The 15,963-nt window shown below is 52.2% G+C and overlaps 1 protein-coding gene across 5 annotated transcripts in view; it reads left to right on the forward strand.

The window, feature by feature from the left end:
• CFAP74 (cilia and flagella associated protein 74) overlaps positions 1–15,963 on the forward strand; it is a 66,172-nt gene that overhangs the window by 21,836 nt on the left and 28,373 nt on the right. For all 5 annotated transcript variants that reach the window (XM_072820053.1, XM_072820054.1, XM_072820057.1 and 2 more), the window contains exons 9-16: positions 6–108; positions 928–1,085; positions 2,166–2,370; positions 3,669–3,839; positions 4,912–5,085; positions 5,581–5,699; positions 7,892–7,958; positions 8,376–8,465. In XM_072820053.1, the coding sequence (XP_072676154.1) occupies positions 6–108; positions 928–1,085; positions 2,166–2,370; positions 3,669–3,839; positions 4,912–5,085; positions 5,581–5,699; positions 7,892–7,958; positions 8,376–8,465 (1,087 nt within the window). The remainder of the gene's footprint in view (positions 1–5; positions 109–927; positions 1,086–2,165; positions 2,371–3,668; positions 3,840–4,911; positions 5,086–5,580; positions 5,700–7,891; positions 7,959–8,375; positions 8,466–15,963) is intronic.

The raw sequence follows: 15,963 nt of genomic DNA on the forward strand, positions 1-15,963 counted from the left end.
TCCAGAATTCGGGAGCAGGAGAAGGAGGAGGAGATGAAGTCCCGGGAGCACATGAAGAGGCGCATGGACGCCGTGCTGGCTCTGAAGAACAGCATCACTGCCAACAGGGTAGGCATCCGCTCAAAATCTGTCATCGACCTTTGCCCGCAGGGCACATCGCAATCCAGGAGGGACTATGTGAGAGCCTCCTGACACCCTCAGGGCCCCGTGCAATCCTCCAGGAGCCTGTCCAGGCCGTTCTATACCTGCACACTGCTCAGTCTGCCCTACCCTGTCCTGAATCCCTGCTCCTTGGGATGGATCCTGGGTCCTCAGACTCACCACAAGTGGCTGCCTGGGGGTCCACTAAGGTTCCCCAAGGATCCGTCACCCACAGGTCTGTGCTGGCTCTAGCCAGATGCCTAGCTGGCAGGGAAGAAAGTAGCACAAACCTGTCCTCAGGGGGCCTTGTCCATGGGAGGAGTGATGACAAGGCTCCAGGAGGACCAGGGCTGGGTGAGGCCACGTGCAGGGGCCCAGGACCTCGCTGGGGGAAGTGGCATCTGCCTGGGGCCTGGGCTGTGGAAGTTAGGCCTAGGAAGTGGAAAGGGGATGAAGGGGAACAGCATTTGCAAAGGCTCAGAGGCAAGAGAGAGCAGGCCTCTTGGAGGAAAGCCCAATGTGGCCAAGAAACAGCAAAGGGCCGAGGCTGGCAGCCTATCCTGCAGAGCTGCGGAAGACAGCATGTCAGTTAGGGGAACCCCTGAGGATCCTGAGGATGGTCAGTTGGTAGGTAGGCAGGGCCCAGGGACGGGGTAGCTCTGCAAACATCTATTCAGGCATCTCAGAACTAATTTAATGTCACCCATCCAACAGAAAGCTCTGGGGGTGGGTGTATGTGCACATGCGTGTGCCAGTGCTGTAACCTCACTGTTCTCTGTTCCCAAGGAAACACTCCGGAAATTTCAGGCATGGAGCCAGGCCAAGGCAGACCTGGCTGAGCAGAAGGCCCAAGCCGAGAAGGAGATGATTCTGGCCCAAGGTGGGGACGCTTTCAAGCAGCTTTTCCATCAGCGCCGGTGCGAGGAGCTGGAAGCCCAGAACCGGTGCGTGCAATGTAGCACTCCAGGGGAGATGCCTCTCTGGGCCATGGGAGACATGTCCGTCCTAGTTAGCCAAGCCGCTTCCCTCTCTGGGCTTCCCCCTCTGGGGCCTCCCCAGTCCTCAGAGCAGGTCCTTCCGGCCCCATCACCCCTAGGGTGGCCCCACTTGGATTCCTGGCCTGGTTTCCCGATTTCTCAGGAGCCACCCCGAGGCCCCAACATGGCTCACTGTCTGGCTCTGGGCTCTCCAAGGGCCCTGCCCTGGATGGCTATGGGCAGCCTAGGCTCTCGCTCCTGGGCTCCACTTTCTGATTTCCTCCAAACAGTCACTTGGTGCTGCCTCCTCAGTGTCCTACACCCCCTCGCAATCCTGAGATCCCCCCTTTCAGCCCTTCAGGGACCCTGTACACAGCCCCCTCAGGCTGCGCCCTGCCCTGCTTCCCACCCCCAAGTCCCCCGGAGGATGGGCTTCCCAAGGTCCTGCCCCTGACCCCACCCCCAGTCATGGTCACAGTTAGAGTCTTCCCAGGTGTGGCCTCCTGGTTCTCTCACCGGGGACAGCCTCTCTCATCTGGGGGTCACTATGCCCTGAATGTCACCACAGGAGCTTTGCCCTCAGCTCACCTGCTAGGGGCTCCCAGGGGCAGCCCCAAAAGCCCCTTAGTCTGGCACAGGCCTGGCACCTAGGAAGAGTCAGAAAGGAGCAGCTGGGATGAGTGAATGGGCAAATGGCCTCAAGCCCTACTGTGCCCTTGCTCTGTGCCTCATCAGGAGTGCCCAGCTGCTGGCCTGGAAACCAGGAGCAAACTTCAGCGCCTGTGGGGTGGAGGTTTACGGGGGTGCCGCAGCCAGGCTCTGCCGGAATCTCTAGTCCTGGGTCTCCATCCAGCCTGGCAGCCATCCTCGGCCTCATCTGCCTCCCAGGAGCCTGGGGCTTGTGTGGAAACCAGCTCCTTGCAACCCTGTGCCCCATGGGGCCGCACCAGTGTTCCTGAGGAAGGGGCTCTTGGGGAGGGGCTCTTGGGGCCCCCAGAGGCAGTTGGCATCTCACTTCCTCTGGGCCCATGTGGTATTCTCCCACAGCACCTTCAAGGAGGAGCAGAAGCTCAGAAAGCAGGAGATCATCAACCAGATCTTGAAAGAGGAGGCTGAGGAAGAGAAGAGAAAGAAGAAACAGTCTTCCCCCGCCCCAGCCATGGGCCAGGCGCCTCTGAGAGAGAAGACCTGGAGTTACATCACAGACATTTGTGAAGGGAGGGATGCAGTGGCCCTTCCCAGCTTCCCTGGAGTGAGCAAATGCCCCATCAAATACTCGCAGCACCAGGGGAAGCAGACGGGCAATGCTCCCAGGGACCCTGTTGGGACCTCTGGCTGAGATCCAACAAAGGCCACCCAGCCTGTCCCTGGGTAACCAAGACAGGCCGATGACCACAGGCCAGTGCCTGTTACCACCCTGGTGCCAAACATGTTCAGGACCCCTAGAGTCCAGCGTCCTCCCTCTCGTGCATTCCCCAATCCATTCGTGCAATCGACCCTACCAAGTGCAGACTCTGTTCCAGCTCCCGGGCCAGTGACCTGTTTACCTGTCCCGGGGTGGGGGTGGGAGGGTGGGGGTCAGAGAACTCAGGATCCCCAGAGCCCAGTGCAGCACGTCCACTTCTGCCCTTGTGCACCCCAAGACCTGAAGGTCCAGGTCACCCCAGGTCTGTGGGGCCTTGATCTGGCCTGAGGTGGTTTTCAGTTTTCCTGTTTCCCAGCCCTGTGGCTGCAGAGTCTGCACCTCACCCCACACCCACCCCCTGCGCCCCCTGCCCCCACCCACATGCTGACCTGGCTCACACCCCAGGGCCTTCACACCTGCTACTTCCTCCCCTGTCCCCTGCCCTGGGAGCCTTCCCTGCCCATCTACACGAGGTGCCCTGTGTTTCTCTGCATTGGCACCCGCTCTACTTCCTTGGGAGCCTTTCACACGATTGTAGCAATGTCTCCTCCATCTCTGTCTGATGTCTCCTGGAGGAGGCTACACCCCAATTCCACTGCAGCCCAATCCCAGAGCCAGGCGTCCTCTGAGCATCAACCATGGATGGCTTTTCCAGGGCATAATTTATAGGAGCAAAAATTAGAAATAATGCAACACTAAGGGTCTGTGAGAAAGATTCCCGTAGGTCCATAAATTAGTATCTTTTGGATTCTTTTGTGGGCGTTGGAAAAAAATATTTAATGCCTTATAAAGACATTTATCTTTTATTTACTTATTTATTTATTTACTCATTCATTCATTCATTCATGAGAGATGCAGAGAGAGAGAGGCAGAGACACAGGCAGAGGGAAAAGCAGGCTCCATACAAGGAGCCCAAAACGGGACTCAATCCCAGGACCCCAGGATCTCACCCTGGGCCAAAGGCAGGAACTAAACCACTGAGGCACCCAGGGATCCCAACATTTATCATTTAAATGGGAAAGGTTACAAAACAGACTATGTTCTAGTGCCTAGATAAAGAGAACAAGATGCCTTTATCTTGGTGCCTGGGGGCTTATGGTGAGGGTCACTTTGTCCTTGCTAATCTGTAGAGTCCCTATTTGCAGGACAAGCTGCAGGATGGCGACAGGGCTGAACACCCCAAAGCCTCTCAGTTCTTGGAAGCCATTTCCAGTGAGTCTATCCAGGGGGACCTCAGGAATGTCAGCTGGGAGGATGACACACTGGCTGAGCCGGAGATCCCCGGGCTCTGGAAGGAAGACTATAAGCCGTACCAGGTAAACACTTCTGCTTCCAGGGCCATAAAGCCGGACAGTGGCCTGGCGCCTGCTGGCCCAGAGCACGAGGCCATAGACAGAGCTCCTGGCCAAGTTACTCACATCGCTTGGAGAGGCACCTTTACTTATGTCACTTGGGGAAATGTTGCTTCCTATTACAAGTTTCAACACCTTCCTCTGGGCCTGATTTAAAAATCTGGGAAACTGGGGCATCTGAGTGGCTCAGTCAATGAAGCATCCAACTCTTTTTTTGTTTTGCTTTGTTGCTGCTGAGACGTTAGCTCCTTATTTTCCTTTAAGATTATATATTTGAGAGAGAGAGAGAGAGCGCACACAGGAGAGCACGGAAGGGGGAGGGGCAGAGAGAGAGGGAACAGCAGACTTCCCGCTGAGCCTGGAGCCCAACCTGGGGCTCAGTTCCTCAACCCCGAAATCAGGACCTGAGCCAAAATCAGGAGTTGGACACTGAACCAAGCCCCCAGGCACCCCACACTCAGCACAGAGCCTGCATAAGATTCTTTCTCTCCTGGGGCGCCTGGTGGGGGGCTCCGTCCGTGAAGCATCTGCCTTCGGTTCAGATCATGATCTCAGGGTACTGGGATCCAGTCCTGCAAGGGGCTCCCTGCTCAGCGGGAAGTCTGCTTCTCCCTCTGTCCTTCCCCCTGCTCATGCTCTCTTGCTCTCTCTCTCTCTCTGTTTCAAATAAATAAAGTCTTAAAAAGATTCTCTCTCTCCCTCTGCTCCTCCCCTTCCAAAAAAGTATATATATAAATGGAAAATGAATAAAAACAGATAAATTAGTAAACTGTTCAAATATCTAAAAAACCCCACCTGGGCATTACTTCCCGGAAATCTGCTGGGCCCCTGGATGCATCTGCTCTTCCCATCTTTCCTTTTTCTCTGAAGGACGGCCTGCTGGCTGATGCCAGACTCCCCTGGCCTGGCTGCCCTGGGTCTAGCTCTGTGCCACCTCCTCCCGCTGCCCCCAGCCACCCCCCAGGGCACAGGTGGCAGAATGCCACTCTGGGCCTGGGCTTGCCCCTGGTGCCAGCCACTGTTACTGGAACCTCAGGTGCCCAAAGAGGAGGCAGACAGGAAGCCCGTGGATGGGACAAAGATGGACAAGGACATTCTGGCCCGTACCATGGAGCAGCTGCGCAGCCGAGTGACCCACAAGCAGGTGGTGTCAGGGCACGAGTTCAAAGGTCGCCCATTCAACAGCAAGCCCAAGCTCATTCACTTCAAGGTGAGCCCTGAGAACCCAGTGGGTGTGCAGGAGGGACAGACCCTGGTGCAGGGGACGGGGTGGGGGTCAGACACCAGCCCCTGAGGGTCCCCTGCTCAGGGCCAGCCTCCCTGGAGAGGGACAGCAAGGAGGTCAGGGCCCACACGTACTCATAGCCAGGAGAGGCTGCGGGGGCTCCGGGGCTGGCATGCAGTCCCTTGTCCATCCATCCATCTGTCCATCCCAGTAGGGCTCCGGCCTAGCCCACACCAACCTGGCTCCCCAGAAAGCCAATTCCCACCCCACTCTCCCTGCACTTCGTGCACCCCCAGAGGGGCTCTTCCCAGGTCAGGAAACCTGGGGAACTGCTCCTGGTCTGTGAGGATGGCCCTCACGCTTGTCCCCAGACCTTCCTCTGGCATCCTCACAGTGGCCATCGGATGTGAGGAAAGTCACCACATGCTCACAGAGGTGGCCACCCTCCAACAGGCTCCAAATAACTTCTGCTTTTCCCAGGATTTTGATATCGGCAAAGTGTACAAGAAGAAGATCACGTTGATAAACGCCACATACACCATCAACTACTGTAAACTGGTGGGCGTGGAGGAGCATCTCCGGGACTTCATCCACATAGAGTGAGGGGCTGTGGCGTGGGCTGTGGGTGGTTCTCACGCCTTCCCACCTCGCAGCCAGTGCTTCCGCGTGAGACCTTCTGCTGGAGGCTGCACTGTCTCTCTCCCTGTGTGGGTGTTGTTGGAGGCCAACCTCATTTTGCATGATCCGGGTGTGGCGGCCACATGCCCTTTCTTGTAGTGTATCACCCATTCTGGCCAAGATGCCCCTGGCAATTGTTGGGCCTTTTCTGTGTGAAGCTTAGACCCGTCCCTGCCACGGAATGGTCCCTTCCAACTGTCTGCATGTCCATTCTATCACCATGTTTCCCTTTCCTTCTGCAGAACCCCACTGGTGCATGAGTGGGTCTTTTTCCATCCACCTGGCCCCCCTAATGTTGCTTCTTCCTTGCTTTTTCCCCACATCTTTCTCAGGCAGACCTGCTGTCTCCACTACAGTGTCTCTCTTTTCTTCTCCTTTGCATTTTGCCTTTGGTTTTAAGGAAGTTTCTTCCTGGTTTCTGCTAGCTTTTAATTGATTTGGAGGCCCACAATGACCCAGGATGGCGCTAGGACTCCTGGCTGGAGTGCATGGCTGCAGGGCAGGTACCTACCACCCATCCCTGAGACCTGTCCCCACACTCTGTGCCTGCTGACCTGGGTTCTGGTCAGCTTCTCCCACATAGGACATGCTATTCTTTTCCGGGCACTGTTTGTAGGTCAGACGTGGGATCTGTGTGCCCCCCCTCTTTCCAGCAGCATTCTGGACTCTCCCCGCTCTGCAAAGGCTTATGTGGGCAGAGCGTACCCAGAAATTGCCCTTTAGCACTGTTACGCTGTCCTGTCCTGTCCTGGAGGCCCAGGATGTACCTGCGGTCCACTCATTCTTCATGCTGATCTATGGGTGTCTTGGGGAGTCGATCCTGAAGCATTCCCTGAGGGGGCTGGAGCTGAATCTCTCGTGGACAGCTACTTTCTTCCCACACTGCGGTTATCACCCTCCATCTTCTGGTCCCTATGACTGCTGTTGCAAAGTTGGCTTCCAGCCCAAAGGTACAGCCCTTGTGGGTTGTCTGGCTTCCCTCTGGCCACCTTGAGACCTCCTTGTCTCCCGTGTCCTGCAGGTGTGGGCTGATTTCTTAGATGTGTTAGGGCTCCCTGAGGACTCAGACCTCTGAACAACTGTGGACACCTCTCCAGCCATATGTCCAGGTGTGGTCTCGAGTCCCACGCTCACCTGGCCCTTCTCACTCTGGGTCTAATTGGCTGTTGAAATTGCTCACTGAGTCTCTGATTTCAGTGGCCATACTTCTCATTTCTCAAAGTCCTGCCTCCTGCCTCAGGCCCGCAGCTACATCTCGATGGTACCTTGTTCCCTTCTCATATCTGTGATTCTCTGTCTGTTGATAGTTTTAATGTTACATCTTTTAAAGTCACCATTCAATCGTTCTCTCATCCGAGGACCTTGGAGTTTGACCCTACTGTCTGCACGTATGTTGTTGGCTTACATGTGTCCTTTCCAACCTGGGATTCCCATCTTCTCACCAGAGGGATTCTGCCCCACTGGGTCTCTGTGATGTGGCATCAAAAACCTTCCCTCCCAACCAGAGACATTTTGGATTTGCTTCTGCCTGGTGCTGTGGGGTCATTACCAGCCAGGGGGGAGACAATTATATTAAATTTTTAGCTTATATCTTTCTAATTCAAGCACCTTTGGTAAAATCCAACCTTCTGAAAATACATCCCACATTAGAAATTCTCTGGGAGCTTCTTTTTCTCACTCAGGATCCAGACCAAGACAGGCCGACTGCCCTCAAATCTCCCTGTTTCATGGAAAATGGGGTTCAGAGGGTCCCAGCTGTGTTCAGGGTCAGTGTGAGTCCCCTACCTGGCTCATACCCCTCTCGCTGGTGTTGAAACCCTAGGCCTGTGGTTCCAGGCCGGCACATTCATGTCCCCAGTTTAACCGTGAGTACTGCTCACGCTGTGGCATCTGCCCCCTCTGGGGACCTGCCTTATTTGCCCATCGACTCCCTTACTCTGCACACATTCAGATGTTACTTGAGTGTCTCCTGGGACCTGGGCACTGGGGCACTGGGCCACAGTGCCCAGCACAGGCGGGAAGGAGTGCAGAGACCCACTCAAGTGTCTGCTTCTGTCCAACTATGCCTTCCCACTGCTCTGATTACATATCCTGTCAATTGTTGTGCCTGCAGCTTTGATCCCCCTGGTCCCATGTCAGCCGGGATGTCCTGCGAAGTACTTGTCACCTTCAAGCCCATGGTGAGTGCCTGTCCCAAAACCAGGTGATATAAACGGACTTTCCTCCATTGTGAGTGAGTGGTGGATGGAACTGGGTCTCTGCTTCTCCTTGGGCTCTGCAGACATCGGTGTGATTGGTGCTGGAGGAGGGAAACTTGGGCCTCAGTGGGGGTCACACAGGCCCCTGTTCTGTTTCCAGACACTTTCAGCAATGTTTCTGATGTTAGGAAGAATTACAAGGCTGCCCTGATGGTTTGCGAGCCAGCAGGTGTGATCCGTTGGTGCTCTTGGGTCTAAATGGGGCATGTTCAAGTGTCCTAAGGGTCCGTGGCCAGTGTGGGGCTCCTCCTGCTGCCGCCACACCCAGGTCCAGCCCATGGTTCTGAAGACAAGGCAAAGTTACAAACGTTATGGTGGTTGGGGTGTTTTGTTTTTTAGATAAACAAAGATCTAGAAGGAAACGTCTCATTTCTGGCTCAGACGGGTGGATTTTCTGTTCCACTGAAGTGCTCCACAAAGAAATGCACGGTAAGTCCAGAGACTCCCGAGCCAGTACCTCCAGGGAAGCCTTGGTGGCACCAAGCAGTGCATCCAGGTCTGGGCCTCGGTCCCACACAGCTCGGGTGAGGCTGGAGCAGCGGCCTGGGCAGGTGAGAGCTCGAGTACTGCTCTGAGCAAGTGAGTGTTCATGTGGACGCTGGGAAGCAGGGGCAAGTCCTGCAGCCACCGGGAGACCTCAGGGCTGATCTCAGGAGACTCGGTCACCTCAGATGCTCTGTGATGTCCCCTCTATTTCCTTCTGAAACTATAGTCACCATGCTGTGGACACCTCCCCAGGCCTGATGACTGAGATTTGTACCTTTGCACTACCTCCCACAACCACCTCTGCTGTCTGCACATGAGCTGGGGTTGTGGGTTCCTCACATAAGTTAGGTCGTACAGTGTCTTTCTCTGCCTGGCTTCTCTCACCGAGCAAAGTGCTCTCAACGTTCATCTGAGCTATTCCAAATGGTACGATTTCCTTCTTTTTTATTCCATCGTACATATACCCCATCTTCTTTATCTGTTCATCCACTGGCAGACACTTAAGCTGTCCCCATTGGTTGGTTATTGTAAATAATGTTGCTGTGAATATGGGGTTTCAGGTGTCTTTTTGAGTTAGTGGTTTCATTTCCTTGGATATATTGTTGGAGATGAGATTGCTGATCTCAGAGTAGTTCTACTTTTAACTTTTCGAGGAAATTCCAGACTGTTCTCCACAGTGGCTGCACCAGTTTGCACTCCCACCAACAGTGCATGAGGGTTCCCCTTTTCCACATCCTTGCCAACACCTGTCTGTTGATTCTAGCCGTTCCAACAGCTGTGAGGTGACACCTCATTGTAGTTTGACTTGCATTTCCCTGATGACAAGCAATGTTGAGTAACTTTCCACACACCTGTTGGCTGTCTACATGTGTCCTTTTGAAGAATGTGTGTTCAGGGTAGTGGAGAAGAGCTGCGTAGTACCCCATGGATCAACCACCTGAGTGCTCCATCCATAAGAACTGCCTTAATTTTAAATTGTCTATTTAAAAAAAGAAAAATGGGATCCCTGGGTGGCTCAGCAGTTTGGCGCCTGCCTTTGGCCCAGGGCGCGATCCTGGAGACCCGGGATCAAATCCCACATCGGGCTCCCGGTGCATGGAGCCTGCTTCTCCCTCTGCCTGTGTCTCTGCCTCTCTCTCTCTCTCTGTGACTATCATAAATAAATAAAAATTTAAAAAAAAAATTAAAAAAGAAAAATGTTTGTTCAGGTCCTCTGTCCATTTTTTTAAAAGATTTTATTTTTATTTATTAACAAGAGAAACAGATAGGCAGAGACACATGTAGAGAGAGAAGCAGGCTTCCTGTGGGGAGCTGGATGTGGGACTCAATCCCATGACCCCAGGATCACTCCCTGAGCTGAAGGCAGCGCTCAACCACTGAGCCACCCAGGTGTCCCTGCCTATTTTTATTTTTTTTAAAGATTTATTTATTTGTGATAGACAGAGAAAGAGAGAGAGAGAGGCAGAGACACAGGAGGAGGGAGAAGCAGGCTCCATGCCGGGAGTTGTGTGAGTGAGTTCTTTATATATTTTGGATGGCAAATATTTTTCTCATTCTATAGGTTGCCTTTTCAATTTGTTTACCTCTGCTGTGTAGGACTGAGTCTTTTAAAATTCTTTACTTTTAAAATTTTTATCATTGGAGTGTGGTTGACATACAGTGTTGTATTAGTTGGAGGTGTACAACATCAATTCGACAGTTCTATACATTATTCAGTGCTCGTCATGGTAAATGTAGTCATCACTGATCCTCTTTTTAAGAAAAAATTCAAACATAAGGAAAAGCAGAAAAAATAGCCCACACAGGATGTGCTGCCTGGTGTGTGCTTTGCTGATCCACTTCCCAGTAAACCAGCAATATCAACACCTCAGCCTTAAAAAACTTCCACATTCATGTAGAATAAAGGAGATTCTCCTGCAGAAACCACCAACCATGGCCCCTCCTTAGTGAATGAGTCAGCACTTACTGCAATGATGCTGGGTAACAAACCACTCCTACATTTAGCAGCTTATCTCAGCAGCAAGTATTTTGTCAGGTTGGGCTTGGCCAGGTGGCTCACTTCAGGATACAAGTGAACGAAGCAGTAGCTTCTCATGGATAACAGCCACAGCCCTGGAAACGAGGGCCACCCACACAACCTCCCTCATTGCATTTCCTAACAATGTTGACTAACACAAGTCACATGCAACATGTTCCATCAGTGGAGCAGAGAAAGAAGCCCCCTTTCCAGGACAGCACGGGATGTCAAGACCGAAAGCGGGAATGAACGAGAGGTCACAATAGTAACAATATTCTCCCCTGCAACATCCACATGCCTCCTCCCGGCCTGTTACCTGGTCCACACTCACATGTACCAGCTGCCCCAAACCACCTCCCATCGCTGTTTGCCAGCTAGGACACCCTCAAGATCGCACACTGTGTTGATTTACCATCTTAGCCAAGTGTTAAGTCCACGCTTCAGTAGATTACATGCGTTCATAATAGGCAGGCACCACCTCCATGCTTTCCAGAACTCTCCTGCCTTCCAGAATGGAAACTCTGTCCCCAGGCAGCACCTAACTGCAATGGCCCTGGGCGCCTCCTCGCCACCTTCTGTCTCTGGGGATTTGAATGCTTTAAGTGCCTTGTAAGTGCAATCACGTGGTATTTGTCTTTTGTGATTGTCCTCAGGAGTCCTGCTTGTTGCCGCATGTGTCAGAATGTCTGTCCTTGTCAAGCCTGTAGGTGCGGAGGCCGTGCTTCTGTTTGCCACTCCTTGCCTTCCTGAACCTCATTCCCTGCATCACCGTCTTCTTTTGTGTTTAGTTGATTTTTTTTATAGTGAAATATTTAAATTCCTTCCCATTTCCTTTTGTATACATTCTGTCGCTATTTCCTTTGTGGTTACCAAGGGATTCCATTTCACATCCTGACGTTAAAGCACCCTGACTCAGATTTCTCAGATTTCTCGCAGCTGAAGTCCAGTAGCTGATAGAATGTCTGCCCCTTTACGGCTCGGGTATTAATGTCACAGAATTACATCTTTGTGACTGTGTGTCCAAAACCAGGAACTCAAAATATTTCACACGCATTAGTCTCTTTTCATGTAGAAAGCAAAATGTGGATTACAAACCAAAGTGATGATAACATTAGCTTTTAGACTAATAATACCTGCTTTTTTTAAAAAAAAAAAAAAGCATTAGTCTCTTAAATCATGTGAGAACAAAACCCACAGTTAAAGCCCTGTGACAAGAACACTTGCTTTTATGTTGCCCGTGTGCTCACCTTTACTGAGGCTGTATTTCCCCTGATGGCTTTGAGTGACTGTCTCCTGAGTCTCCTCCCCGTTTGGCCTCAGAGTGCTCCAGGTGCATTTCTTGCAGGGCCCTCGGCTTTTGTTCATCTGGGAATGTTTTGCTGGAGAGAGGCTTTTGGTTGACAGCTTTTCCCTTTAGGCCCTTTGTATACATCCACCCACTGCCCTTTGGCCTCCAGAGTTTCTGAAATCTGCTGATGACCTTGCCAGGCCTCATGTGCACTGGGTCATCACCTCCCCTTCTTGGTCTCAGTGGTTTGATTGTAATGTGTCCCAACATGGGTCTTTTTGGGTTCATATTACTCAGAGTTCAGAGAGCTGCTTTGATGTTTATATTCATGTCTTTCATCAAACTTGGGAGTTAGGACCATGTTCCTTGTCTTCCACTGCCAGGACCTCTGTGATGTGGCTTCTAGTCCACCAATGGTGGCCCACCCGTGGTCCTGTAGGTTCTGCTCACTTTCCTTCAGACTCGACACCTGTTGTCATATGTCATATCCGAGTCCCCTGAGTCTTTCTCCCGTCTGCCACTGATGCTGCCGATAACATGGCAACAACCCGCCACCTTGTCTTGAACCCCAGTGTGGCACCAACTGCCACCTCCCCACCAAGTGGGCCATCAACTCAAGGTTTGAGCCATGACCATACCTCCTGCCTGAAGCAGCCCCTTCCTGAGGAGGGATGAGTCACGAGAGGCAGCTGTGCTTCCCTGGTTTCAACCCCTTGGCCTCCAGCCCCACAGGGGAGGCTCAGAAGGCCGTTTTCAGTACTGACTTGTTGCTTTCCCTATGTTTTCACTTCTTTACTAGTCTTTAGCATAAGGAGTTGGTAGTTATCACTTCTCATGGTGGCAAGTTAGGTCCTCTCTCTTCCTGTTTCCTCATGGATTCAACGGCTTTTGTGTATTCCACAATCTAAAGACTAAATTGATCTTTTAGTCTCCATTCTTGGTGCTCACATGGCCCAGCCGTGGCCATGGCAGCCCTGGGCCCCCACTTAGGTTTATTTTTTTTTTTTAATTTTTTTTTTAATTTTTATTTATTTATGATAGTCACAGAGAGAGAGAGAGAGAGGCAGAGACACAGGCAGAGGGAGAAGCAGGCTCCATGCACCGGGAGCCTGACGTGGGATTCGATCCCGGGTCTCCAGGATCGCGCCCTGGGCCAAAGGCAGGCGCTAAACCACTGCGCCACCCAGGGATCCCCCCACTTAGGTTTATACACAGCCTGTGCACTATGGCCCCAGGGCAGTGGCATCTCTACTGGTGGCTGCTGAGCCTCACAGAAGCCATGGAGAGCTGATGTGTGCTACAGAACACGTTGCCTCCAGCAACCAATGCTCCAGGGCTCCTGAGCCACCCCCGCGCGGTGTGGACACCGCCTTCTCAGAGCAGCTCATGGCACAAAGCAGCAGTACTTGCTGGGGAACAGGCCCTCAGAAAGAGCAGGTATGTGGTGGAGTCAAGATTCAAACCCCGGACTCGGCCATGGGAGAAGGCTGGGCACCTGGAAGCCCTGCTCCCCCAGAGGCAGGCCTCAGGTTCCTTTCTGGATGGACCTGGAAAGCACTCATCTGCTAGGCTGGCCCATTGCCAAGTGCAGAGAAGGGCCGTCAAATGCCCAGCGTAGGCTCCTAGTGTCCTCTGGGCTTCCCTGCAGTTTGATCATCAGATCATCAAGTGGAGCTGCCATGACAAAGGTGCCTAAGACTGTAAGACTGTAGCTCAGTTAAGCAAGGACTTGTTTCTGCCTCAGGGGTCAGGGGCTGGGCTGGCATGCTGCCTTGCCACCCTCAAAAAATGGCTTCCAAGCATTGTACCTTCCCAGTCAGAGGGAAGGGGGAAGGGAGGTCCCCCTCATGAGCTGGAAGTGATGGTGGCATGCTGACCTCTGGCTATAAGGTAGACTGGGCAGTAGAGCCCATGTTCCACTGAAGCTCGGGCTCTGTCATAAACAGGAAGAAGGGAGAACTGCTAGGGGCACACAAGGTGCCCCACAGTGCAGCCCACCAGCCACTGACTTCACCTGTGACCTGTTGCTCCCACACTTAGAACACACCAGCCCCTTTCCAGGGCAGCAACCCAGGCCCACCGAGGCACTGCCTCCAGCTCAGCATGTTTGAGAAGGGCCACCCTCCATCCTGTCCACACGTGGCTTCTGGAAGTCTGGTGACCTACAGCCAGGAGACAGGTCATCTGCCCACGTACTCCATACACACATGCACACCCACACCTTCACACACAGCCCCACACACCTGCACACGTGTGCACACTCACACACAGCCCCACATGCATGCACACCCATACTCACACATTTACACACAGCCCCACATGTACCACCACCATGCCTCACAGTGCCCCATGACCTTCATCACCTGACTCAGTGTGATTTCCTCACCATAATGTTTCTGCTCTGCCATCCTCCTGCCAAACTGTGCTCTGTGGGAGGGCCAGAGGGGCAGGAGAGACTCAAACAGCCATGTGGATTATTTGGAATTCTTCTGTAAAGGAGATTTATCTCTTCCTCATTCATTAATTTATAAAAATTATTTATTGATTTCACTCTTCGAATTAGAATCAAATACAACTTTCTGCTGCTGCTCACATTTTTCTTAGAAGAAATTCAGTGGCCCTGAGGTCCTCTGACACTCGACTATTACTGTGTTCACAACTTCTGGTTGAGCACACTTCCTTTCTTTCTAATACCAGATAACATGCCAGGTTCATCTGCGCACCTCCTGCCCCCCATCCTAGAGTAAGTCCTCTCCCTAGATAGCCCGGTTTCTTCTCCTGGAGAGTGATGTTAGTAACCAGTATCTGGGGGCGCTGGGGTAGGGGGTGCACAGCCAGTTCATCTCCTGACTCTTGGTTTCAGCTCAGGTTGTGACCTCAGGGCAGTAGATCAAGCTCCAAGTCGGACTCCTTGCTCAGTGCAGAGTCTGCTTAAGACTCTTTCTCCCCCCGCCCTAGTCTCCCCGACCCTGCTCACATGCACACTCTTTCTCTCTCAATAAATAAATACAGGGCAGCCCCGGTGGCTCAGCAGTTTACTGCCTGCCTTCAGCCCAGGGCGTGATCCTGGAGACCCAGGATCGAGTCCCACGTCCGGCTCCCTGCAAGGAGCCTGCTTCTCCCTCTGCCTGTGTCTCTGCCTCTCTCTCCCTCTCTCTCTCTCTCTCTCTCTCTCTCTCTGTCTTTCATGAATAAATAAATAAAATCTTTAAAATAATAATAAATACATACATATATATATATACATACATACAATTAAAAAAAATAAACGGGTATCTGCACAGAAGATGTGGCCATCGGAGCTGGGATGTTGGCACTTCCAAACCTTCATACGGACACCTCCACCTCTAATCTAGGACCACATGGATCGTTCTAGTCTCTTCCCCTTGCTGACCTGTAAGCAGGTCCAACAGGGAGAGCGTGGCTCCCCCAGCCACCACCCGTGCCCTGATCACCCAGCCTGCAGGCTCTGTGCTGCCCCAGAGTCACTTAGCTCCACACCTATTCCCTACTGTCCCTACTCAGGTTGTCTCTTCAAACCGTGACCAAGAGACATGGTTGTATGACATTTCCCATTCTGTTGAAATTTCCTCAAAGTCCCAAATGATATATTCTTCAATAGACTTTATTATTTAGAGCAGTTTTGGGTTCACATCAAAATTGTGAGGCAGCTGCAGAATTTCCCGGGTGCCCCAGTCTCCACTGTCCCCTCCGCCCCAGGGTCCCAGGGTGCATGGTGGGTAACAGGGCCCTAATTGCTGTGCGTCCTGTGGCTCGGACAAAGCTATAAGGACCTGTCACCACCCCTCCAATCACACAGAATGGTGTCACTGCCCCTCAGCCCCACTGTGTTCACCTGCTCATCGCCCCCACACTGCTGGCAACCACTGACCTCTTTCCAAAATGCCATACATTCTAGAATGCCACACAGTTGGCATTGCTGTATGTACCTTTTTAACAATGTGCCACTTGAGATTTCTTTGTCTCTTCAGGGCTTGATAGCTCATTTCTTTTTAACTGACTGGACTTTTAAAAAATTGAAGCAAAAAAATAAAAATAGAAAAGAAAAGAAAAAGGAAAGGAAAGGAAAGAAAAGAAAAGAAAAGAGAAAAAATTGAAGCTTAGGAGCTCCCAAA

Source organism: Canis lupus, chromosome 3 (genome assembly GCF_048164855.1).
Source record: "Canis lupus baileyi chromosome 3, mCanLup2.hap1, whole genome shotgun sequence".
Classification (NCBI taxonomy): Eukaryota; Metazoa; Chordata; class Mammalia; order Carnivora; family Canidae; genus Canis; species Canis lupus.